This window comes from Aulonocara stuartgranti (genome assembly GCF_965226115.1).
Source record: "Aulonocara stuartgranti genome assembly, chromosome: 7".
Classification (NCBI taxonomy): Eukaryota; Metazoa; Chordata; class Actinopteri; order Cichliformes; family Cichlidae; genus Aulonocara; species Aulonocara stuartgranti.
The window spans coordinates 28395687-28423088 of NC_138945.1; the positions used below are offsets into that span (position 1 = coordinate 28395687).

Genomic DNA, 27402 nt, shown 5'->3' on the forward strand with positions numbered 1-27402 from the left:
TGGGCGCAAAAACGGCAGCACATTCACCACTAAATAACCCCGCACTTAATGCGTATTACAAAGCTTTTAGCGGGTAAATGTGCAATTTATGCAATAACGTACAGAACGCGATGCACAGAGTGCGCTCGCCTGGAAACGACAAGTCTCAAAATAAAAGAAACTACATTAGCAGTTCCAGGTATCAACGTGGCGTGAAGTTCTGCGATCTCAAACAACGGAGCATGCAAATTACATAATGCAGCAACTTTTGGATGTACATTCATGTCGCACTTACGCTCGATTCCGCTTGTCCAAGATTGCCCCGGAAACACACTCGAGGAAAGAGGTAAGTATTGAGAGGGGCTGCTTCCAGAATTAAGGGAGTGGGTTTATGGTGAGAAACGGTCAAGTAGTTCCGCAGACCAACGAGCGACAGAACTGCTGTCGAGCCCACAAGACACAGCTCAGTAGCTGTCAGATAAATGTGAGCTGCAGCGGTGTTAGACTGCAGTTGTAGTTCCTACCTTCACATGCGGTTTGGCATACAACTAGAAATTAGATCAGTCAGATAGGATTATACCCAAGCAGCCTAGTAAGTGGTGGAATTGAGCAACAACACATGACACTTTGGAAACGCCAGAAAAAGGTTAAGTAGACTTGACCAAGTACCTCAAATGAGTCAGCAGAGGTTCGTGACTTCGCTGGTTTTGTCCCATAAACATAAGTATGCACAAAATACCTCCTATGTGAAAATATTCAAGAAAATATATAATGTGCCAAAAGAGAAACATTAATGTCAATTTGCTGTTTGTTCTGTTTGTTTGGTTCATGAATGTGTGGGTGTCTGTATTTCCGGGAGGCTAGGGTAACAGCTGCTATTGACAGCCCAGTGATCAAATCAAGCAGAAGTAGGTCATCACATATATGTTGAACATGTGGAGTTTGTCTGTGTGAGGCATTTGACTCAGTGTTGTGGGGATGCTGCAGTAGGACAGGGGAAGAAGAAAAAAACACTTTAAACCTCAAAAGAAGGCTCCTTGCCACACTGAATGATTCAAACTTTGGCTCCAGACCCCTGAGACATCTGTAGTTGAAGCCTGCCAAGCTGACCTCATGATTCCCCACCTCCTAACCAGCAGCCAATAAAGTGCAAAGTTTAGGTCCCTCCTGTGCCAGGTGGTTCTTTCTAGTTTAGACAGCTTTGAGCTAGACTGAAGCTGAGTATAGGAGCTGTTGCCAGCACTGGTATCTTATGTATAAGAATCTGAAACGAAGAAAGTGGACCACAGCTACCTTTGAACTTTGTAGATTTCCTTAAACTAATTTTTTATGTGACTGAATAACAGTGTCTTAAGGACAGAGTGTTATGTCCACGTGTATTTGTGTGCACGTGTATTTGTGTGCACGCACATGTGTATGCTGCTATGCCAGCAGATGCAGCAGAACACTGAGCTGTAAGCACATAGATTGTATATAGTGGCTTCTCTTCTCTTCCTGTGGTATGTGGCAGAGTGTTCCAGAGAGAACCAGATAAACTGTATATGCAGACAGCTGGGGTGTGCTTAGAGGTAAATGTGTATGCTTTGATACAGACTTGGGTATCAAGTGCTGGTGTACTTAGAAAGACAGAAAGAAATAGATTCAATCAGACTCAGAATACTTTACTAGGGGAAATTCTTTTTCGTTACAGTGCTCCATTATAAACAACCATTAACAAAGACAGACAATACACTAACTAAGAATAGCACAATATATACAGGCATATATATACATAAAGGTCACTTATTAATAACAAACCTGAGTCAATAGCTAATAAATGGGGGTTTTTTTTGGGTTTTTTGGCCTGTCCCGTTTGGCTCTTTTGCCATCAGAATTGTTGTCTAAAGGTAAAGAAAGATGCCCAACGGATTTACTTTACCAAATTGACCATCCCAGCCTTGCCATAATGGTCTATTTGATTCACATTTTATTGTTTATTTTATTTTCACTTGCTGAATACGGGACAGACGTGACTGGGGGAAAGAAGGGGAGAAAGAAAGAGGGAAAGAGAAACAGCTGAGAAGAGGGACGGGGGAGAAGGGCAAAAAACAAAAACCAACAGAACGGGCAGAGAAAAAAAATGCATATATCAATCACCTGGATCACCTGCTGAGAAAGAAAAAAGAAAACAAGCAGAAGAGAACAAGAGTAATAGAATAAACAGCATCACAATGATATATGGGAATATGACAGTAAATACTAAATATTAAACATTATTGTGCAGCACATAAGATCAACAGAACACAGTGTGCTTTGAGGTAGGAGCCAAAAAGGGTGTAGTTTGTGGGTGTGATCACCCGTGTGTACACCTGTGAGCATGGACGCGCTTGTTTTTTTAAAAGGTTCCTTCATGTAATGATCTGCTAGAGGGTGTGGGGGGGATAGCTAATAACTGTTACATGAATAGACTGAGAAAATATTTTTTACGTTTGTGTCGAGCCCTTCATTTTTAGAGTGCTCTCAGAAGTTATTTTCACAGCAGAGAGAAAGCTGTCCTTTACTGGTAACTTGTAAAGATGACAAAGAAATAAAAGAAGAAATTATCAGCTTTCATGGTGATATGCACATACATTTTTCAGTATCTCAGAAATGGCAGTGTTGACTTGATTCCCCCATTTTCAGCTGTGTAAGTTAACAACTGATGGACAAGTTGTCGTGGAAGTGTCTCACCCTTTTGCACACAATGTTCACAGATGAGAGATGAGCAGGTGTTCTTTCATGAGAGGTTATTTGGAGGCAAAGCCTTCACGGGATTCTGTGTAGCCCTGTGAAAAACTAATAATTTTCAGAAGCACCTTTAGCAGCAATAAGTGGAAGTAATCATTTTCTTTATGACTTTATCATCCTCTCACATTGTTGTGGAGGTATTTTGGCCCACTCGTCTCTACGGCTTTGCTTCACTTCATGAAGGTTTGCAGGCATTCGTTTTATGAACAACAGGACTGTGCAATATGGCCAAGTACCTCTAGTACCTTCCAAAGGACATCTGTCCTAGAAGTCTTACAGTTTGTTCAGATCCAATTTTTCAAATCTGAGCCGTCCTGCCATGTAGTGAGAGGAGGTTTTGGTTTGTTTTGTCCTGGTAATTCATCCAAACGAGCTATACTTGTTCTAATTTTACTCTCATGAAATTTAACCCTTACCTAACACCTGAAAAAAAAACCCAGTTCACCTGTAACAACAGAAAACAAAAAGGCTATGCTCTAGAGACCACAGATCTAATAGTGCAAGAACCCACGCGTCATGTGAACTTATTTGTCAGTGTTACAGAGGCAGTACTGCAAGATGAAACACTATTTTTAGTAATAAGAAACATAGGGCTGGACTGGAATTTGACAATAATTTCATTGGGAGAAAGTTTTATTCAGAGGTCAGGAAATCTCTGCAAAAGGTCTGTATGGACATGTATGGATGCTCCTGGAACTTTCTCAATCATCTTAGTTTTATTGTTACAAAGCAGTTGCTCCTTTCTCAATGGCCTGGCCTTCAACTTGGAGCACAGACTGTTTTTGAGTTGAAATTGAAGAGAAATATCCTGCACTTTGGATTATTCTGCAGTTTTTTAGTGCCTCTGCAGAATGCATGGGCAGGGTGCGCACTCATCTTTCTTCTCCTGGGAGTTTGGGTAAGTTTCCCAGGATTTTCAACACCTGCTAAAGGGGAGAACAACAGGTAAGATGGAGTGGGGGACTTCCTTGTGAGTTTTTCAGGTGTTTAACTGGGATTTATTTTTTGGGTTTAGATTCCCAGAATCTGATTTTATTTTGTATGTGTGGCATTTTTTGTAAATATTTATATTTTAAGTAATGAAAATAGAAAACTGGTTTTATTGGCATTTGTTAATGTGGAAACACCTTTTCTTATGTGGTAGCAGTAAAATGAGGTGCAAAACAAATAATTCATGTGGCTTTAAATACGAAATGTTCGAGAAATAAATCACGCAACCTTACTTTGCTTCTGCCCTTATAATTCTGAAATGTACAGTATTGTATTTATTTCCTTGTGGCCTGCACTTTAAAACACATCAAGTTGGATAAAGACAGTTTTTGTAGTTTTGCCTCTGCACTGTACACTACCACAGAGGCTTTTAAATCAAACATTAACTGATTGAAGTGCTGACTTTCGGCTTTAGGGGATTTAACAAAATAATGGTTTAACTTTTAAGGAATCGTTGCCATTTTTATACACAGCCCCTATTTGTTGGAAAAGTAATCGAACAAATGACTGACAAGCAGTTTCGTGGCCAGGTGACGGCTGATCCCTTGTAATTAAATGACAAATGTAGTAGACATAAGAATGATTCAAAGTGTTGAATTTATATCTTACACAAATCAAAGTCTACAGCTTGTTACTGTTATTTTAATTGAGACCTAAAGACACATCAGTGCCAGTGAGCAAGCCCTTTATTCTGCTGAAAAGAAAAAGACTAAACCATCAGAGGCAGTAAAGACTTTAGGAATTGTCAAATCAACAAACTGGTACGTTGTTAATAAGAATAAATGCACTGGCCAGCTCAGGGCCTGAAAAACCACAAAATACAACTAAAGTGTAAGCATTTCTAAAGGCAAAGAAATGGGATATTATTCAGTGGCCAAGTCAGTCATAATCCAACAGAGCATGCTTTTCAGTTATTAAATACACAAGCTGAAGGCAAAGAGGCCTAAAAACAAGCAGCAACTGATGGTGGCTGCTGTAAAGGCCTGGCAGCCAGCATCTCAGTGAAGCAAACACATTTAACAATGTCAATGTTTTTTTTTAGACTTAATGCTGATGGCTGAAAAGGATTTTCATCAGTTCTGAGCCTCTAAAAATGGGCACTGTATATGAAAATGACTGTAATTCCTAAACAGTTAATGCAAAATTTTTGTAAATCCCCTTGAATAAAAACTGAAAGTCTGCACATCAATCACAATGACTGATTTCAAATCCACTGCAAAAATTGTGTCTTAAACTGCATTTATGTACTTCTCCATCTACACACACATCTATAGGTGTGCATGTATGTAAACTCTGGCTGCAGTAGCAGAATTTAGGAAACAGTACCCCCTTGTGTTTTTTCTTCTTAGTACATGGTAGCTTTGTGTATTTAATAAAATATGTTCATTTGTTAACTAACAGTCCATAACCATTTATATAACAGTGCAAAAATATTTGTATTTCAATTCTGAGCTGCTTGCTATCCAGATGTGAAATCAGTGGCAATTAATGAATCGTAATATTAATATAAATTTATTGCTCAAAGATGCAGAGACAAAAAGTAGACCCAGAGACAAAACTGGACCCACGTATCGTACATCATGTTGTGCAACTCATCTGTGATTCACAAAGAAAAACAAATAAGTTAAGATATTTGCAGGAAAACAAATCTTCAATGTCAAAAAAACAATATACGAAACAGACCGTCATCAATGCGCACAAAAATGAAATACAAGTTTAGTTTGACCTGATCAAATCCACAAACTTGCGACATCAGTTACCTGCACTGCAACCCTGTCTAGACGAGTGTCAGCTCAATCCTGGAGCGACAGCGATGCTACAAAAGACTGTTAAAGGCTGTACTTTCATAAGACCTTTAAACACTTAAGCAACACATAGCATTTATACTTTTTAAACATAACATGTGGACGCTCTCCAAAACTGGATAAAAACCAAAGCTACACTCTTCAAGCCTCAACATGTTGCATAGATTTTATGTAAGTAATTGGGCCTTCAAAAAAAAGTATTTTTACTTTAGGAATTTCTCGTGGTTGTAATAGTGTCATAAAACCTGAAATCTTCTCAAACGGTTCTCGAATCATGACGTAATATTTTAAAACCAGTAATATGCGCAAAATTACATGAAGGTAATTTTGTTTCCAGTTCATGTTAAACTCCTAAGGATGAACATGGCTAAATATGAAAATATTAAAATACAGCTAGGGAGTAGAAGATAATCCAAGTTAATCCATTAAGTTAAGAAAAAAAAAAAATCAATCTGAAGAAGCGTAAACTGATCAAAAGCAAACATTCAATGTGTAAGAGCTACTAACAAAATACTTATCAATTATGGTCATTCGAGATTTGTGTTAACTCTCCAGTCCCCAGTGGAGGACACACGCAAGCACAGAAATGTACAGACAGATTATAGCAACACGAAAAAAAGAAAAGAAAAAAAAACAATAGCCAATACATTTCAGACTTTTTTTTTTCCAGACTTGCCAGGAGTTGTTAACAGTGCAATTACTGAACCCTCGGTTAGAATATGATCAACAGATTACGCACTATCACAGGAGTACATTTAAACAGGTTGACACGAACCATACAGAATGAATTAACGCTCTAAATGAAGCAACTAAACTAGATGACTGAGCAAAGTAAAAGAAAAGCACATAGAAGGATAAACACTCTAAACATGGGGTTGTTTGAGAAAAATCTATTGTGCAGGTTGACGCATTTATTACACCGAGACAACTGTGCATGTCTTTACACAAAGCCGAAACGAACACCATATCTTATGTTGTTGCCTCCTATCTAAGAAGCTCGGGTTAAATGACACTGAGCATGTCAGTTTTATGACACAAGGTGGAGTGAAAGTATCACTCTCTCCTCAGTAACAGTCTCTCTGACCTCATGGCCTGTGGACCTGCAGATTCTCCTCAGCTACATTTGTGCTGCACTAAAGTTCATCCCTGTAGGCGACTGACAGCATCTCGGGTGCCGGTGCAGCCCCTTTCAGGGTCTTGTGGGAGCCCCTCCAATCAGTCCTCACAGAGTCATCATCCCACAGGGTCGACGTCTCTGTGTCACTCACCCACTGGGGATCACCGGCGTAGTGACACGGCTGGACCAGGAGGGGGTGCGCACTGAAGGCTTGTAAGTTTCTATTGGGGAAGTGGGATTTGTAGTCCTCGCTGCAGAGGGAGCACAAAGGCAGTGTTTAGACTGGGTAAAATCATTCGAAACTTAAAAACACAGGATAGGATGTCACAATAAAGAAAAAATAACAAAAATAACAGCGCTGGAACTACAGATGGAAGTTTTGTTTTTCTTGGGGGGGGGGGGGCAGTTTGAGCAATTTTTCACCATTTACTGAAATGTTAAATATAAACATCAGGGATATTTTGTGATTTCATTACACTATACTGATTTGACAAGAGATGGTGACAACAGGCCAATTTCAGAGATGGTTCAGTTACTCTTGGCATGAAGGGCAACAATGCATGGGGTGCATTTGTTGAGTGTTCTCAGCAGACTAGTCAAGCATATCAAATCAGAATCACAGTGGTGTGAAAAAGAGAGAGAGTGCAGAGAAAGCAGGCTGGCTATAGGCCAGATTTCCACACATGATGGAGCACACAGACACAGCCAGGCCTTCTGGTTTGCAGATCCTTTGGCACAAAGTGCATTTCATTTCTTAGAGTTAGTTCCTGATGACGAGAACAGTTGCCTTGTTGGGGAAACTGTCAAGGATATCATTGTTAAAGCCAGAATTTGATTCACCCATTACACTAATAATTTAAAGATACATTTGGAGGTGAAGTCGATATTTTATAGACCTCCAGCAACCATCTAGCATGAAATAGAAGCTTTACAGATGATGGCTCCAAGTCAGCAGTTGAAGGATCGCCAATGTGGTTAGACTTCCTTTGTACGGAGAGACAAACGTGCATTTTTATTGCATCAGACAGTCGTCTGGACCTTTGCAACCAAAAATGTGAACCTCATAGTGATGCCAGATGAACGCTAAGGGATAACCATAGTCATCATGGTGGAGGAACCATGGATGTCTGTATTATTATGGCAGTAGTTGAAAATTAAAGGCAATGATTAAAAAAGCAGTTCCAACAATGGCCACTGGAGGCTTGCTCCCAAAGTGAGTCAACCCCATTGACTCCAATGTTAGTAGGCCAACTTCCAACCAGAAAATACAATTTCCCCTTCAACTGGTAGGCCTTAGCTATTTAGAGTGACTGAACTGTCTGTGCTCTAGTTATGGTGCATATAAAAGAATATTTTTAGTGAGCTTTAATTAGCAGGTATCTATGTCTGTGACAAATTCACATGATGCAACTTGTCAACCATCCTACCATCTTTCATTTCTTGACAATAGCTCATTTCTATCTGCCAAAGCTGAATATATATGATAAATGATAATAGCGACCACCTATCAATGGGCTAAAATTATTCTGTTTTGTGATTATACACGTACAACACATTATTAAAGCATCATTTTGATTTCGCAGCCAACGGCATAAACAAACCAAAAAATGCTGTAGTTCTAAATATAAGGCTTCAAAATTAAAGTCCCCAAACAAATGACTGATATTAGTGTGGCAGCATAATTCTTTTATATCAAATCTGTAATAAAGAAACTTTGATGTTGCAGCTTAATTTTTGTTTTGTTTTTACCAAAGTAAGTACAGACCATACTGTTAGTGCCACAAACACTGGTATAAACTTAAATAACAAACCATAGAAATTTAAGTATGGACTAAAATAGTCTGGACTGACCATACAGTAGTGTAATTCATGGAGAAAGGCGACAACATAGGCTTGGAAAAAATATATATCTTCTTTACCACAAACAAAACTGAGTCCACTCTGGCTGCTCACATCTGTCGGTCACACTGTGTTTAAGAAAATGTCAGCCCACACTGACAAAAATTCAGACCATTAATCCCAGAAAGAGATGCAGACACGAGGCCTGTGGAAAATGCTGAGAAAGATTAAATCTATTTTGAAATGTGGTGCGCTAATTCAGCTTGACAAGCACAACATATCAAAGTGACTTTCTTTCAGAAAAACGCAGTGAAGTAAAACCACAGACTTCCACATAGTTCTTTAATCTATACACTCCAAACAAAACTAGGCTAAATATAAAGCATGTACACATGTTTAGGCAGCTATAGAAAAGAATGTTTTTAGCCCTGAGGTCTGCTTTAGTTTAAACGGTCTCGCAGGAGAAGGAGATTAAAGAGTGCTGAAGAACAGGTTTCATTATAGCGGTCACTGTATGGAACATACAAGAAGAAAACCAGAAAAACTTCAAAGTGCGCAGAGAGTAGCATGAGTGTATTTTTGACATTTTTTTATGATACATACTTCGGATGTTTGTCGTACATAATGGGGAGGAATTCATCAACAGGCAGCATCTTGGAAAGTGGCTCAGCATTGAGGAGTTTCTGGGCTCCCTGTAGGGAGATGGCGTAGGACAGAGTCCAATACGAGTAGTCGGCCATCACCAAGTTACGAACGTTCTCCACTGGCTCCTCCTTTCCAGGATTCACCTGCTTCCTGCCCAAGTATCTGTGGCAACATAAAGCAATCATAAGAACTAAAGAAGTTAAAAAAAAAAAATCAGGCGCGGGGTAGAAGCAGCAAAAACCCAGGATGGTCAAGGCATGTGATTTTTACAATCAAACTCCACCTTGCTGTTCTTTTCTGCCTAGCAGGCATAAAACATTTTTCAGCACATGCTCTGTACGTGCATTTTCCTTCCAAATATGTACGAAAAAAGAAAGTGCTAACATCACATGTTTAAGTATTTTGGATGAGCTTTAACCATGGAGCTTGGGATATTCTATTAGGGTTTTTTTTTTTTTTTAATTAAATGATTTTATCTCATAATATGAGAAAAAAAAATCACCCTACTGGACTTCATGGTTCTGCACAGTACACAAAATGTTAATGGTTATAGCAAATACGATTGCTCTACAAAAATATGTTCCATTAAGTTATTCTTGTATATCATAGTCATAAATTTGTCCCAAATTCTACACTAGAAAAACTTCAAACTTTGTCTGAAGTTTTGTCTAATCCCGTTTGTATGATTTCAAACAAAACCAGCAAACTATATCAAAGGGTACAAATGCACTTTGGACTTTATAATGAACCTAACCTGAGCTTTCTTACCTGCGTCTCATTTAACCTTAACCAAAAACAGGAACTGGACTGGAAACTAGGAGTAAAATGTGTCTTACATGATGTCCCAGTCCAGCTCCACCTGCTCCACATCCTGCATCATTTTGAGTATTCGTCGCTTGAAGTTGGCCTGAAAGCGAACATCATCTTCAAAGACCAGGGCCTTATCCATCTGCATGTCCACCATCTATGGAAAAAGAAGTATACACACTGTAAGCCTGACCTGTTAAATAAATCAAAAGGTTTGTGTCATAAAAGCAGGTTTTTATTTTGCATCCATCTTCTTTACAAACATGACTCTTGGTTTTCAGCTGAGTGCAATTATTTTCATTTACAGTTGTGAAAAAGAAAGTACGCCTTCTTTGAATTTTAAGGTTTTACATAAAAATAATCTGGTCCTTAGCAGTTCTTATGTAAATGCAAATTCAGATTAACAACCACACATTATATATTACATCATGTCATTATTGATTGTATGAGAACAACTCCATAATGCAGAAGCTAAGGACAACTTACTTAGATATGAATTAAGAGGGTAAATAGCAGCCAGGCACTGTGAATCAAATACACTTAACATCAGCAGGTGTGAGCACTTACATAAAAGCAGATGTTTTGGCAGTTTGGTGGTATGGAGCATTCAGGTGTGTGTTAACACAATGTCAAGAAGGAAAGACATCTTACACATGACCTTAAAGAAGCAATTGTTGCTGTCTTTTGTCTTGGAAGGGTTGTGAAGCCATTTTCAATCATTTGAAGTCCATTTTATGAAAGCATTCAGTACAGCTGACAATCTTCCTGTGGACATCCCAGCAAATGTCCACAAACAAACGGCAAGTTTGAAGGGTTGCAAGAAGAAAGCCTCTTCTTGGCAGCACGGCTTAGGTTTGCAAACTTACATCTAAAAAACCCCACAAGACTTCTGGAACAATGTGTGGTGGACATATGACACCAAAGTGAAGATGTTTGGCCATAATGGACGCTGATATGTCTGGAGAAAACCCAAACACAGCACATAAACCTCACACCAACTGTCAGCACAATGGTAGAGGGGTGATTATTTATGCTTTTTCTACAACCACAGGACCTGTGCTGCGAGTCAGAAGCTCCTCTGTATACCAGATCATTCTAGTGTTAAATATGAGGCCTTCTGTCCAAAAGTTAAAACCTTTGGGTCATGCAGCAAATCTACAACAAAATGCCTGAAAAAGAAATAAATCAAGGTGTTGCAACGGCCGAATCAAAGTCCAAACCTCATCTCCGCTGAAATGCTGTGGTGGACTTTAAGATAACTGTGCATAAATGGATGCCTGCAAACCTCAGTGAAGTGAAGCTGCGTGCTGTAAATGAGAGCGGGCCAAAATTCTTCCACAATGATGTAAGACACCGATTAAGTCATCCAGAAAACCACTACTTCAAGTTATTACTGCTAAAGGTAACGTAAAAGCTACTGAAGTTGATATAGAAACGCTTAGAACTCAAAGAAGTTATAGTTTTGTTTTCACATGACTGTATCATAATATCGTAAAAAGGTGATTTGCAAGGACTGTATATACAATTATGCTTTCTTCTTATATAGTATACTATGAAGTATAAATTAAAATATTTGAGTTTTAACTTCAGAAAAGGGATTTGACAAATGTGTGACAGTGTGTGTCCTCTCACCTCCTTCCAGATGTAATAGTGACTGAGGAAGCAGCCCACTTCTCCTTTGGTCAGAGTGCGTCCAGAGAATGGGTCATAGTATCCTGGCAGCAGGTCGACACCCAAAATCTTAATGTCACTGCTGTTCAGTGCACTGCATACACACACACACACACACACACTTTTTTTTTGGTAATTCTGTCTTTGATAAGAGAAGAGCGTTCAAATTTGGAGCATACGTAGCCATAACGCTGATATTTATTATAAGCCACAAGTGTCCATATTTTCAAGATAAGAATTGAAATTGGCCTCACACCAAGAGTCTGAATTGACACGGTGTTACATTTCTTGACAAACTTAACTATAAAACTGAGAGAGGAAAAGACCTGAGAGCAATCCACTCACTTTCCATCCACGGCATCGACCACTTTGACGTCAATCTCAAGCTCGTTTAGAGAGAACAACATCCTGTCTCTGCGGTCAGCACGCCGTCGCAGGTTAATCAGATAAATCTGTGCAGGAGATGGGCGACCCAGAACGTTATTTAAATCTGGACACTGTGTACCATCATCATAAATCTTTGAGTTTCATCAAATGGGTCGACTGCATATTCGGCATGTTTTCAAACTCTATTCACTCAGTGAAAACATGCATCATAATTGGTCTGAATCTTGCTGAACATAAAGTACTACCTAAAAAGTTGATGTATAATTATATTATATATTACACATAATTACATCCATGCTTTCATTACTGCATAGAACAAGCCTGTATAAGGTTGGGTTAACCTTTTTTACACATTAACTGAAAAAACTTGAACTGGTTCACCTACCTCATCAAATCCCAGGAGGTCTCTCTGTTTTGGAAACATGTGGATGAAACGGGAAGGATACATGGGTGGCCCGTCGACTTTTCCACAAACAGGGATATTAGTTTGGGGGGGGGGGGTAAAAGAGAGGTGAGCTGATGTGCCTTTTTTAACTGTCATTATTTGCCTTTAGTATTACAAATCATCTATGCTCTTACTCATAGACTCAAGGTGAACATGGACAAAGTTGAGACGATCGTCTTCTAAGGTGTAGTGCGGTTTGGCTGGAACGTTCAGGTAGCCGTAGCGCTCCTTGTTGCACAGGTACATCTGTATCTCTGAGTAGCAACGAAAAGCAATCATTTAATTAATTATAAACATATTTATTCATGTATATTTTCAACACTGAGTCCTGAAATATACAAATATTCTACAGTGAAGCAAGCGCAGACGTGATTTAGTGCAACAGCTGTGTTGAGTAAACCTGACTGCTGAACATAATAACACACGAGCATCTACAGACCTGCAGCCCGACAGGAGAAGGCAAAAACAATAATATCATCGTAGGGCCACGAGTAGTCCTCATGAGGAGGATAGAAAGCAAGTTTTTTCATGCCCTCCTTCCTCAAATCCAGCAGCAGGGTGCTGTGGACCATAGGCACAGGGAAGCAGCCCACTCGGTGACGATGACGGGTGGGGAAGTACTCTGCTGTTCGACGATAATATCCCTAAAGAATTGAGATATTTAAAAAAATATGCTTACTTATGTCCTAGATCTGTGTCATTTTTCTGCATTATGTTCATCAAGAAAGCAACAACAATTTTTTTTCTCAAGTATTCCCTTTAAGCGGATAAATAATCACTCATTTTTAAGTGCTGCTCACCTGTGGAGTAATACCACACCAGTAGTTAGAGTACGCCCCCGGAGAATCTAACATAGGAGCGATGACTGACTTGTTTTCTGCTATCAGCAGGTTGAGGGATTCTGGATTTGTGAGGATATTGTCCGTGTCTGCGTACTGAATCACAGAGACAGAAAATACAAAGGAAAAAGTATTTTTCATTCAAATTACAGTTGCTAAGTTTTTTTTTTTTCTTGGATGAAATAACAGCCTCAGTAAGAAAGACATCCCATCTGCTTAATCAAGAAAGGAGATAATATGAAACTTATCACAAGAAAGGTACCAAGATATAATCAGCCCAGCGTTTCCTGGCAAAGTTGAGCGCTGCTTGTTTCAGCTTCATCACATATTCGTATCTGCTGTTGGGCCAATGCTTAGGACCCAGCTCTCCAGCATAGGACCTAAGACACACAGAAGTACAGTATTATTAGGGGATATAATACTATATTGGTAAAATGTTGTATAATTTGCCACGTGAAGCAAATATGTGATTGGCTGAATGGTTTCTATTGTAAAAAAAACAAAACAAAACAAAAACAGCATCGCTGAATCATGCTGGAGTGTTGACCACAGTGAATACAGCATACCGATGCTAATGGATTAAATAAAACCAGAACAGTAAATAAGTTCTGTGGTGCTGTGAAAAGAGCATAAACAGGTGGATAACGTAACAGTTTCATGACTGTAGAAGTTTAGCAGAACTCACTCAGAATAATAACTGACAGGCATAAAAGAGTCTGCTAATAGAAAGCAGAGCATCATGTACAGACAAGCCTAGATATGCTTTGTCAAACTCTTTTTTTAGCTTTTAAAATGAATACCAGATGAACTGCAAAGTTGCAGCCTACAGAGGGGTGTTAATACTTTCACTGAACACGTGGACAAAAAGAGCCAGTAAGAAAAATCAATACATGTACAATCTGAACATTGTTTGATTTATTTTGTCAATACCAGGATGACACTTCAGAGGATCATAGATTTGCCTCCTGATGAGTAAAAGGGATTGTTCCTGTCATTTCCCTTGTAGAAAGCAACTATTGAAGGTGATCTGCTTTGATCCACGTGTGCTGTAAGATCAAGTTGGGGGTGTTTCCAAACTCAAATCCCAGCAGTACACAAAGCTCAACACATTAACATTTTCAGACTTACGTTGGCTTGTCCATTGGTCTCCACTCAACATAATGGTAATATTTCTGCATGACAGTCAGCCACTCCTTCAGTATGGCTGTGGTGTTATCTGTGTTGTGATCCGTGGCTGCCCTGGAAAGCACAGAGAAGGCAGAGGGTGAAGTAACTGCACCAAACGTAGGGAACCTAAACTTGGCGTTGGTTCTTGTTATTACTTATTCCCCTCGTTGTGCCAGGGGAACAGTGAAATCTACATTATGTGAATTTTTCAGCTCCTCATCATGCCGGTGCAAAATCCATGCTGCATTCCCGCTCTCATTGGTAAATGTCAAATTATTTGCTGACAGGCTTATTTGATTCAGTGCCCAATACTGATGTTCAGCCTGTGTATTACTCGATCAACAAACAAAACCAAATACAATACAAAACAACACAATACAAATGATTACTACTTATTTGAGCAGAGTTTTTCAGGTTTGTAAACGTTTTAATGTTGTCTCTCAGTTCCACTGAATGATCTGAACAATCATTTTCCGCTTCTCTGGTTTACGGTACACCACAAGGTTCTATTTTGGGGCCTTTACCGTTTTTGTCATATCTGCTCCCTTTTCAGCACATTTTCATCACTTTTAAGGACATTTCTTATCACTGCTAGATAGACTGGCTGTCAAATTTCTTCAACTTAGTGAAGAGAAAGCAAAAATCCCATGACAGATTTGTGCTGAAGGTAATGGAAATTCTAGATTGCCTTGCCCCTTTTGCTAAAGTTTGAATAACTTTTGATTGTGGATACTCCCGTTAAAGCTCTGGTTCACTCTCGTTTTTATCACTTCAGAAATATTGTCAAGTTAGGTTTCATTGTTTCACAGTCTGAATTGGAAATCAATCAAATCATAATCAGTCTTTTATTTCATCACATCTAGATTATTGCAATTCGCTAATTCAGTTCCACTTGCACCCCATTAACTTCAGTCTACTTTAAGATTCTAGTTTTGACTTTTAGAGCTCTGCATTAACAAGCACCAGCATATATCAGGTATCTTTTTGTATCCTTACATCCCCAGTACATCCCTGAGGTGACTTAATCAGGACTTGCTGGCTGATATACAAATATAAAAATAAATGAGACAAATACCCCAAGAGTTTGAAGCTCTCTCCCACTGAGTCATAGCACTATGAAGTTGGTGATCTCTTTTAAAAATGAGGTTAAAAATGCATATTTTTAACCTTGCTTTTTGGTAACTTTTTTGTCTTTATGTTTTTAGCATTTTGTGATATTCATCTTGAAAGGGGTTATATAAAGAAAAATTTACTTTTTTAATTACTTTTTGATTACTTTTAACCCAATGCACTTCATGACCTCTGGGCAGAAAAGAAGAGCAAAGTGGCTGACAGCTTTTGCACTAAAATATGCATTGGATCCCGTTCCTGTCCACAGCTGTGAGTTATCTTCGGCAGTGTCACTCTAGCAAACCTTTACTTGTGGTGAAGTAGGGTTGGACAAAATGACAAGGTATATCAAAGATACTAGATATCTGTCAATTAGCAGAATTGCATTGCATGACCAGGTTTTTGTTAGTCTTGTTTTTTTTTTATTTGTGCAAATAAGACACCACTGCAGAGTAACATCCTTTTTTTTTAACTTCATCATAATATTAGGGCTCTTAATGATTTCTTTAAACTCATATTTGTACAGCAACTGGAGACACAGTTAGGGAAGGTCTCTTTGAGCCATTTCTAAACAACTGCGGATTCCAAGATCATTGGTTCAAACAATTATACAATGTAAAAGTTACTCTCATGTGTCTGGAAGAAGACCCAAATCGTTACTCTCAGATGAGAGGAAACTGATTAGGATGTTCAGGAACAAACCAGGAACCTCCAAGGCTCAAGCCTGCCATGAACTGAAAGTTGCTGAAACACCAGTGTCACTGTCCACACTGGAGTGAGTTTTACAACACCATGGACTGAGAGAGCGCTAACCGAAAAAAGAAACCCCTGATCTAAAATCAACACCTTCAAGCTTGACTACAATTTACAGTTACTTTCAAACACAATAACACTATCAGGTGTCAAACATGGTGCTGGTAGCATCATGCTCTGCTGCCAGTGGTAGGGGTAAAGATAAAGCCTGAAATCAACAGATGGATAGTCGAAACTTGGACACAACTGAGTGTTCCAACAGGACAATGATCCCAAACACACATAAAAACTGTTATTGGAATGGATAAAGCAGGCCAACATTAAGCTTCTGGAATGGCCTTCCCAAAGCACCTACCTCAACTCTATTGACAATTTGTGGACTATGCTTAAAGGCCCGATCTGGATCCAACCAATTTAAATAAACTCTACTAATTCTACTAAGAAGAGAGTTCAAATATCCGTCTGGAAGTGTGCCAGAAGCTTGTTGGTGGCTACCATGGCATCTGAGGTGCTGCTTGCTAAAACTTCGTGTGGGTGGATGTTTGTTTTTGACTCTGTATGGATTAGAGAAAATCCAAAATAAAGTTCTTACTTTGTTTCAAATAAATAATTAAAAGTCAAAAATTGCCATGACTTTCATGACGATGATGATCAATATTCTCGTAGGACTCAACATACTAGAGTCATCTCCTCATCTTAAACCAACAGTTAATCTTTTTCCATCATTACACCGATTAAACGGGATCTCTTTTACTTCCTCACTAATAAACCACTCCGCGCTGTCTAAACAGCTAAATCCCTAGAGTTTGTAGATTTGAACATGCAGCATGAATTATAAAGAAGTAAAATCACTGCTGGTACAGTTACTCTATACAAACTTCACGGGACATAAAACTCCAAGCGAGCGACGGTAGGAAACGAATGCGGCGGAGTGAAAGGCAGCCTGGACTGTGAAAGGCGCAGAGGGAACAGGGGAGGGGTAGGACGCTGCTGCTTTCACAAACTCATTTAAATGCCATTGACCTTTTGAACGGCTGCTATAGACGGATAAAAAGGAGACCCCTCTACAAACAGCCTGGCAGTCCATGCAGGAAACCCACCACACAGAGATGCGATCTTTGGGGTAGTTGAGTCTCTCCAGAGCTCCGAGGTAGTATGGCAGGGAGTGACCGGTATTTCTCGCTATGATAGCGATAACCACGGTTGGAGGCTGCATTTTCGACTCCTCTGGATACTTCTCCTCCGAAAAGTAACATTCAGTCTGAAAAACAAAGGCCCCCAAAGCTAGAAAGTGAAGTATCATGGTGGAGGCTGTTAAAGTTGGAAAGTAATCCGCGGGGCTCCGGAGCAGCACGTAGCCGCGGTACGCGTCAGCAGTCCAAGAAAAAAGGGCTTTCCCAAATGTTCAACCCCTTTCTTCATGTACAAGCTGGCCCCTTCTGAAGAGAAATGCAAACCCAATCCTAAAGCCAGAGAGGGTTATATTCCGCTGTAATAAACCTTTTCCTGTAGGAAAAAAAACAGAAAGAGGGGAAAGAGGCGTGATTTGGCCACACTGGTATTTACAGCGGAAAGATTAGAAAGATGGAGAATAAAGTTTTAAAGTTTAAGGTCGAACATCCTTAAAAATATCATTAAAATGTTCCCAGGGATAGAAATCGGTGGGGGGTGCATTTAAACATGGCAATTTGTTAGTCAAAAATTTATTTATTTATTTATTGTTTTTGAGTAAACCAGTCACAGCCTTTTAAATATTCCGACCACAGTATGGGCATTTAGTCTGTATGTGTGATATTCTGATACATACATCTGAAATAGAAAGGGATTTTGAATAAACCCAGCTTTGTCGTAATATGAAGCCAAAGAGTAGCAATTACAGAGATTCACCAGCAGAGGGAGGTTTTGATCCAAGAGAAGAATCATCATGTCGCGCACGTCTTCCTGAGGCCTTTGATCCTTTGGTTTTCTCAAATGCTGCAATTAGGATCAATTACGAGGTTATTTTTACATTTATTATTTTATTCTACTTAATAGTTATCTTTTCGAGACGTTCTCATCGTATGTCACCTTCCACTACATTCACTCATGCTATATAGTACTTATTTGCATGCATATAATAGTTGCAAGGTCAGTTTTACTCTGTTGACATTTGCCTTATAAGAAACGCAGTGTCTGCTACAGAGACACTGAGGCTTCATGAACAAAAAACAAAAATAACAAAAATGAAAACAAGTGTAAATGTTTTTAAGGGACATGTTCAACCTAATATTCATTGTAAATCTTTACATTTAAATACTATAGAGCTTTGACAGAGAAAGTTGGGAAGTTTGTGGTTTTAATCAAAGGGGAGCTTCCAAATTTTAAACACAGCTTGTAACATCATTTTCCATTTTGCACTGTGGCTCTTATTTATTGCAGTCCTAGAGCTTCGAGTGGCCTGTTGACAAGAGAAGATGTACAGTAGCCTGGGTGTTCCTCAGTATATTAAAGAGTCAAAGGTCATCTTGAATGTATTGAGTGTCAGTATGTGGGCAATAGAAAATTCATGGCCAATAGCCAAGTAGAAGATGCAGGGGCAGACAGATGCATTGGCTTCAGGGTGTAGGTGTGGCGGGAGAGCAGATTAAAACAAAGGACTAAAACACATTTGTACGGGGGGAAATAAGCACATATACACAGTTAGATCTTCAATTGTATTTTTCGTCTAGAACAACAGTAGAAAATAAACGTGAAAAGATGTGCTTGCTCCCATGGGGCTAGTGAGTATAAGGAGGCAAATGTTTTAAAAACTGATGCTCAGAGTGCTCGGCATACAAGGGAAAATTCACTTGTATGTAAGATGGACAGGACAGAGGCTGTGCGAAAAGGGGACTGATGGGAACAGACAAAAGAGAATGGAAACGATGGAAAGGGCAGTGGAGAGAAAAAATAAAGAATGGGGAGATGCATTAGTGTGGGTGGAAAATAATAAGCAAAGTCGTATATAATGAATTTTGGCTCTTTTGGCGGGCTCTGTGAATAAACGAAGGCAGTCAAGGCTGACAATGGCAGACTTGGGGCATAGGAGTTGTTTGTGTGGACAGGTCACAAGGGTTGAGGGTCAAATCTCTCCTATTCATGACACCCCAAGTGTTGCCACGCTCACACACACAAAAACACACGCACGCTCATGTGCACGCATACACGTATGTCAGGCTCACTTTCTCAGCGCTTGTGGCTGCAGCTGATCTGGGAGAGTTCAACCTCGGGTGCACTAACTTTTCACTGCAGGGTCAAGGGTGGAGGTGGCGTTTGTGTGTGAATCGGGGACAGACGGACAAGAAAAGCGAGAGAATGACAAAAAGAAAATCTTCATTGTTTTGACCAGATTGCAGCAGAGACCGCAAAAGAAAGCTGCAGCGACACCAGGACTGTGCATGCACGCATACAAAATATACGTAAATCACCTCAAATGTTAGCCATCAATACTCATAGCTTTAGCTCTATTTGTGCAGGTTGCAAGATACTCACAACTCTCATATCTATACAGAACGCACATGTCCTAACTGGTCACGCAGCCTCTATTCTATCTTTAATCTTTTCTTTGCTGGGCCAGGAAATTCTTGTCAGCGTGAGCGAATGATTGGCTGTAAGTTTGGATGTGACAAAGTGTAAGTGTTTCTGTTTTTGTGTGTTGGGACCAAAACTGGTGGGCAGCACAGAGTCGTGACATTCTCGCAAGCTTCCGGGACCTTTATTGCTGTGGCAATAATCAATAGCGTTCCCACAGAGACGTCTTTTGGCTGGGCAGGTCAATACCTGTCACTCAGGGGCTCAGTCATGGCACAGACCCTCTTACTCAGCAGCTACGGCAGCCTCGCTCTGTCTGCTCCCCACCTCGCATGTCCTCCTGCATGTGTCTCAGGAGTGTCATGTTTGCACAGTTTAAGGAGCTGTGCGGTTCATTTGAAATCATATCCAACTGAGCATCCGCTTTTTTATTTCTTTGCACAGAGTCCAATAAAACAGCCACAACAACAGTTACCATTATTGTTTAATCTCCAGAATATTGTCATTTTAAACATAATTGGGTTTGGTTTAAAATTATATGGTGCTGTTGTTAAATTGTTGTTTTCAGTATTTTGTTTTCATCTTTAGCACAAAACACCTGTTTAAGTTATTTGTTAGGTTGGAGTCTGATTCATTGTGCAATCAAAACTCATCTTTCCAAAGTAAATTTTCATGAAGTGCAACCGATATTGCAGTTTTAAGTAAGCAAGTATGTTTGTTAGCCAGCACATGTTTGCTAACTGAGTTAAGTTTTACATGGAAGTAGCTCAGTTTTAAAGATGCATATCAGATGGATTTTTAGGAATCCTTACATTTACTGTTAGGAAATAATATCAGAAAATTATGTTCAGCATTTTAATTGCAATGTTGTTATTCTAGGCCTTGGATCCATGTTTTCCCCAAGAGTTTTACAGGTACTCGTTTTGTTGAAGTCTGACTGAAACGAGCATGTCTGGAATCATTTACAAACCTGCATTTCATTTCATTTTTAACTTCACAACACTCAGTCTTACAGATGTGATTTTCTGATTGTAGCTGGCAATATGAAGAGGGGATGCTCTGGAGGTGGCAACAGTGCAGATAAACTGACTACTGGGCCAAACAGCAGGTGTGTGTGTGTTTTCCCAGGTGCTGTTTGACTAAAACACTTAAACAGAATTGCTTCAGTAGAAAAGGACTAGAATACCTGAAGTCCTGTCTTCATGCAACACCACCAAGTCAGCACAAACAACCTCAGGCTCAGACCGAACGCTCAGAATGCTGGAGGTAATGTGATTAAAGAGGTCAGTGACACATGGTCACATCTGTTCTAATTAATTTTTTTTTAAAAGCAATCAATTATTTTGATGTCATTTATTTTTTATTGGTCGTTTTAATATAATCGATTAAGATACCTGTCAAGTTGATTCATTTTACAGAAGATGATCGCAGTTACACTGACATTGAGCCAGTTTGGTTTAAAGTGAAATAGACATTTTAAACTGAATTGAGTCAACAATGAAACATCAAGGATTTTGATTTTATTCATTTTTTAAGACATTATACTTAAATGTAATTTCATCTGAAGATCTTGACAGTAACAGGAATAATGAGTAAGACCCGGTGTTATTTTTTAAATAAAATAACATTTTTAATTGGAAAAAAAAATTGAATAAAGTGGTGTTTGGATTTTCAGTCGACATTCTCCTTTTTATTGCACAAATGTGAAGATTTCCAGGACGCAGGACAATGTCAAAAAAATTGACAAGTTTCTCTTAATGGATTTTTTTAATTTGAATATACTAAATAAACCTTCAATAGATTGGCAACCTGTCCAAGTGTGTTCAACCTTTTGCGCTAAGACAGCTTCCCCAACACAAAAGACGATGGATGGATGGATGGATGGATGGATGGATGGATGGATGGATGGATGGATGGATGGATGGATGGGGATACTCTGCATTGCCATCTGCTCCAACATCCCTCCAGCAGTTATAACCTTTACATGGTGCTTCATTACTAAGACTGGATGGACTTCCTTAAACTCAAGAAGAAGCAGCAGCATCATGTGACATGTTTACAAACCTCTACCAACGAAGATCTCAAACTAGCTCACATCTCTTCTCTATTTAAATAAAGGAAGTCCAGTACATGATTAACCTTAGATATTACCCCTGTGCACCAACCTTGATAACCTGGTTTGAGGTAGCCTACAACACACTTTTCAGAAGCGATGAAACATCCTCAGACTGAGACATTCATTCATGAAGATCTTAAAACTTCATTATCTGAGTTTTTTGTTAATATCATGCAGCTGTTTTCCTTCTTCAGTGTCTTGTTCTGTTGTTTTTGTCTACTGGTTGTGTTCTCCCATTCATTTCAGCTTTTATCGTTGGAAAGGATATGTTCATTTTTGCCTGGTTAAATAAAGATTAAAATCTAAAATATATATAATGCAAATTTTTCATGACTTGCAAAACTCAGCAAAATTGGTACAACTGCGCAACTGAGTCATTTTTCTTTTAGTCGTTCAAAATTTGACATAAAAAACAAATTATTGGATATTTTTGATCACCCTGTTGCCCCCATGATCTGTACAGTCTCGGTGAGAATAGTGCAGACTTCCTTGCTTCTCATCGTCTCCGTTGCTCCCTGGATGACGCTGTCCGTCTCCCCGTTGCCAAGCAACAGAGCAGCCACTGTCAAAGAATTCTGGGGGATGTTTAGGCAGCGGCATGCTGAGGGGGAAGGAGTGTGTGTGTGTGTGTGTGTGAGAGTGTGTGTGTGGCTGTGATGGTGGCAGTGAAGAAGTAAGAGGGTAAAGCGAGTGTATTTGTCTGAGTGCAGAGTCGAAGGATGCACTCAGTTTTGCACTTACAGGAGAATTTTCTCTTAATCTTTTCATTTCAGCCTTTACACCACTTGGTGATTTCTTTAAGATTTATTAATTTCACGATCCAACATTTTACTACTCTTACAAATTGAACCTCAGATCTCTGATGAATCAACTTTTCTCAAAAAACCCCCCCAAAAACTCAAACAATGTATCTTTTAGTTATTTGCACTCTTAATGGTTTGGCTGCCCGACTGCAAAGAACAAGATCCCATAATTTTTAGTGCCTATATAAATAAGCTGAAGACATGTACTCAATGACATGTGATAAACAAATGTGCTTATGAACATGGGAGACTGTGTGGCGCATAATTGGTTTTTAAATGAAAGTACAACTGCATGTTTCTTGTCTGGCCTTAACACTTGCAAAGCGCTATCACTTTCTCCACTAGATATTATAAGCTGCCATAAACAAGATCATCTTACACAATACAGTGCACCAGCAGGAAGATTTATGGCCTGAGAATTTTTGTTTTTCCTTTTGTCTTTTTTAAAAAAAACCTCTCCTTCCAATTTACTTCTTTGTCCCTTTGACTCCACGTCCTGGCTTGCCTGAGCAGCTAGTCCACTATAAATGTCAGTGACATTCCCTGCAACAGTGTTGCCTCTCATTCTAACCTCTTTACTCTCCTACCTCTGTAGCTGGCAGCAAGGAGGAGATGCCTTCACCAGAGGAGGTTTATTTTAAGGATTCCCCTGTCGCCTTTGTCCTCCCTCTCATCTCCATCTCTCGACGGGATGGTTTCATAGCCCACCTCGCTGATTGGGCCTCCCTGTCCCCTGCCAAGCCTTTTAGCCAGCGGGTTAAACATTGATTTGTGAATGGAGGGAAGCACAGTGGCCCCTGCATGGAGCCCACCAGTCCCCTACTGTTTCTGTGTACACACACACACACCCGTACTATACACCACCAAGACCAACAGCCAACATGAAAGCTTCTGAGCTAAAAGGCTTTAATTCAACAGCTGATGTTGGCTGATGGTGTTTTAACTTTTTTTTTTTTTTTTTTGCGAAATGCTACCTAGCCTTTATTTTGATCAAATCACCTAGAAATGGTAAATAACAGTTAGAAAAGTAGTCTTATGCATGTCTTATGCACATTCTAAAAGGTTTGCAGAGCTGCAACAACAGAAAGTTTCAGACCAAAAGAAACTGTGTCGCAGATGTCTCTGTGATGCAGTATATGTTTAATATAACCAAGCAGTCAGTCTTCTTTTTTTTTTAATCCATAACCCTGCGCAACACAAGTGAAGGATGTCAAGGTGAGAGTGAAAGTGGACCCTCTTGACTTCTTCCCAACTCAAGTCATGAAAAGACAGAGAGAGGGAGAGTGAGCGAGAGCGGAGTTGAGATGGAGGGTTTTGCTTTTCAACACTCAAAAAAAAAGAGCAATGAATGAGTGACTGGCTGAATGAATGAGAGGCGGGCTGGAGCTGAGAGGGTCTCTGGCTGTGTGGATCAGCAGAGGTTAACTCGGCTTCTTCAGAGGGATGAAAAGGGGAAAAAACGGATTGAGCTTTAAAGAGGAGGACCCCCTGCGCCTGGGGCGGGATCAGTCAGGATGATTTATTAGAATGAGAGAGCGAGCGAGAGAGAGAGGCGTTTGCAAGCGTCAAAAAGCTGCAGCGCAAACGCAGCGTTAAAAAGTGCTGATATGCACGACAACAAGATGGGCATGATTCAGATTCTCATTTCAAGTAAGAGGGGAGCACACACATACAAGACTTTCAACCACCTGAGCTGTTGCCACATGTTGTGCACATGAAAATAAAAGCCTGCGTGTTTGGGAGCCTTTTTTTTAAGTGTTGCAAGCAGAAATCGCTCAAAGATCCTTTATAATTTGTCTCTCTTCCTTTATTACCTTTCAAATATGATCATACCACATTTGGTACCAGTATCCGTAATTGAGGGCAGTACTATTTAACCCCTGGGTTTATAAAACAGCTGCGGAAGCACATATAAGGAATTTGGAGTACAGTGCAATATATTGCGTCGCTTACGCAAGGAAACCATACTGCAGTTTGGTTCTCTTGCTTGCTTGTTAAATGTGCTACAGATTTTTTTAAAATTAAAATTTAAAGCACAAGACAACATGCCCACTGTTACCCCATCAGTCGCTTGTCACACGAGCATCATATAATCCACTCATTTTCTGTCACTTCGGACAACACTCTCCTTACAGGCCTACAGTAAGCAGCTCTTTTCTGGGGCAGAATGGCTGCACATGGCGCTGAAGGCACCGCTTTATGTCCAAGTGCCTGGTTACAGCGTTGCACTAGTTTGCTCACACAAGAGAGGGGGCACAAGAGAAACACTAAACGTCATGCAGTGCGGTCAGAGAGTAAACAGTGTCGGGATTGTAATCTCTTTTTGGGTAGAAAATAGGGCTGTTGTATCTTTAAGAGGGGCTGCTGGTCCCTCATCGCAGCTGCTGGCGTGTGTGCGTGTGAGTGCGCGAGCGTGTGTGTGTGTGTGTGACATAGAGGACAGCGGAGATTCATTACTTAAGCAGTACAATGGACATTTATCACCCCGTGGTGTTATTCAAATTCAGTACCAAGCGAGGACCTTCTCCACTCCTCTCTCCGCCTTGCGTCGCGGCCACAGCGTTTATTGTTGCAGAGGCTTAAAGGAAAAGCCAGGAGGGCAGAGACACATGCATCCAGTCAACCAGTCAGTCAGTCCGGGAGACCCGTAAAGGACGGGTGGAAGGAAGGCAGGAAGACAGGACCGTCTGTCTGGAGTGTACGAAGCCCGCACATCTCCTGCCCCGTAGCTGCTTTTTGTCAGTATCCGACGCTGCTCGCTGGGGGGCATTTGGAAAGGAGCAGCGAGATCCGAGAGAACGCGCGTCGTGGGAACTGAACCAAGGACGCACCAACGGGAACTAAGGGGGTCTCCTTTTAAATTTTTTCGGTTTTGTCACCAGCTATAAACAGCAGAAGAAAGAACCGCTCGAAGTACCTCTATTTTTGTTTTTCAAATATAAGGCGGATTTTTTTCTTTTTGTAATTTAACATCCGTGGAAAGCCATTGTGCATCTTGAGGCACCATCAACTGAGGAGTCCTTCCCTAAATCGATGACATTACACAGGTGCAGAAATGGCGTTTTCCCGGCGTTCTCACGTCGGACTTTAAGATGAAATAAAGCCTAAGCGGCTCGTCTTATTCCCAGCTTGTAAACTCTTTTGAGACACTGTAAAAGTAAGACTCCTGGAGGAAATACAAGGACATACCTTTTTATTTAAAACTGCATTGTCCATTCAGCCATCTTAAGGGCCTAGAGATGTGGGTAGACAAACTTTACAACTAGCAACCAGTGTTAACACATGGAGTGAAGACAGCAGCTGTAAAAGAAAGTAGGGAAGAGGAAAGTGATTGTGACCGCATCAGTGGTTAAACAGCAAAGGGGTGGGCTTTTTATAAAGTATTTATCAGTAGAAAGGTTGAGTTTCTGTGAGTGTACAATGATTTTAAAGGAAAGGCAAATGAAGTTGTAATACAGCTTTTCTGTAATGGCAAAATATATATATATATAGGTTTAGTGAAACAACTCAGTGCTTGAAATGTATAGCAGTTTTTTTTCTTTACAGGAAAAGAGGAATCCGAGAGGCAGTGCTGAGCAGTGAGCATGTCAAAAATAATGCACAGTAGTGCAACTCCCTATCTTGTAGAGAAACGAGGGGGAGGGAAAAAAGCAGGGTTTTTTTTTCGGTGTCAGAGGCAGCTAATACTGTCAAAGGCCAAATAGGCAGGCTAGCAGGTGCACCCATGGACCTATACAATAACTGCCCGTGCACATTTGTGAGTCAAATAATCAAATGCTTAATTTCGTCTTTTCATTCTGGCAGAGGATATATAGAGTCTTTAGCGGCTGATTGTCCAAACGCAATTCTTGAGTAAACTCATATTCAACCCCAAGAATTGTGTATGGACATCTGTTGCTGCAGACTCACATTCGTCACTGCTGTCTTTGGCCAAGCGCCACATCCGAAATTGTGGGCCTCTAGAAAAAAACCACCCCAAACCCCACAAAGACACCAGTAGAAATGGCTTAAATCTCGTTTTGTTTTGTATCTGTCTCGTTCCAGGTAAGGGACAAACCACATTTATGCATGATATGTAGAAAAAGTCGCGAGACTGGGATAATAAAGTGGAGGAAACCGCATTCTGCCTCATGTAATGTGTTTTTCGGGCTGTGTGCTGTGGTTGGCCCGATTGGTATTTACACTTTGTCGAAGATCTAATCAAGACTGTTTGTTTTAAATGGCAAATATCGACTGGAAGCATCAATGTATTGACTGTCTTTGGCAAATAGGAGAAAGCAGTAAGTTGAGAGCTCAGAGAGTGAGGCCTGTATGCAGCATGCACGCTGTGGATGAGACGAGCCATTGCTAAAAAACCATCGGGTACATTAAGCAGTGAACGGGTTTAATAGACAGACTTTAAGGTTTAACGTTTTCGTTTACCATATAAACTACACGTAATGGAAAATAGCAACAACAATTCCTAAAAAATTATTAATAAACTGAAAACACATCTACAGCACATTATCTCTAAGTAGGGCTCAGCAGACTAAACTCAAGTATCTATTGCTTCCACCACAAGATTCTACGTTGTTTATTTATGTCAAGGTGTAGTAGTATTATATTAAAAAAATA

The 27402-nt window shown here is 40.0% G+C and overlaps 2 protein-coding genes across 2 annotated transcripts in view; both read right to left on the minus strand.

The window, feature by feature from the left end:
* sardh (sarcosine dehydrogenase) overlaps nucleotides 1–546 on the minus strand; it is a 44660-nt gene extending 44114 nt beyond the window's left edge. Inside the window, exon 1 of the mRNA XM_082539182.1 lies at nucleotides 275–546. The gene's annotated coding sequence lies outside the window, so the exon portion shown is untranslated. The remainder of the gene's footprint in view (nucleotides 1–274) is intronic.
* Nucleotides 547–5231: 4685 nt separating this feature from the next.
* cercam (cerebral endothelial cell adhesion molecule) lies at nucleotides 5232–17841 on the minus strand. Its single transcript, XM_082540231.1, has 12 exons — nucleotides 17421–17841; nucleotides 14419–14529; nucleotides 13553–13670; nucleotides 13252–13386; nucleotides 12891–13095; nucleotides 12586–12705; nucleotides 12392–12468; nucleotides 11965–12071; nucleotides 11581–11713; nucleotides 9978–10105; nucleotides 9100–9303; nucleotides 5232–6908 (listed from the first exon to the last, which is right to left on the minus strand). The coding sequence occupies exons 1-12, from the start codon at nucleotides 17621–17623 to the stop codon at nucleotides 6674–6676; spliced, it is 1776 nt and encodes a 591-aa protein (XP_082396357.1). The 5' UTR covers nucleotides 17624–17841; the 3' UTR covers nucleotides 5232–6673.
* Between the last annotated feature and the right edge of the window lie 9561 nt (nucleotides 17842–27402).

What these genes read in the sequence shown, in the direction of transcription:
- cercam (XM_082540231.1), bottom strand. Translation starts at nt 17,623, where the DNA reads ATGATACTTCACTTTCTAGCTTTGGGGGCCTTTGTTTTTCAGACTGAA. An exon ending in GCTGGGCTGATTATATCTTG is followed by an intron (nt 13,387 to 13,552) that starts GTACCTTTCTTG and finishes TCTGTGATTCAG; the next exon opens with TACGCAGACACGGACAATAT. An exon ending in TGTTCACCTTGAGTCTATGA is followed by an intron (nt 12,469 to 12,585) that starts GTAAGAGCATAG and finishes TTTGTGGAAAAG; the next exon opens with TCGACGGGCCACCCATGTAT.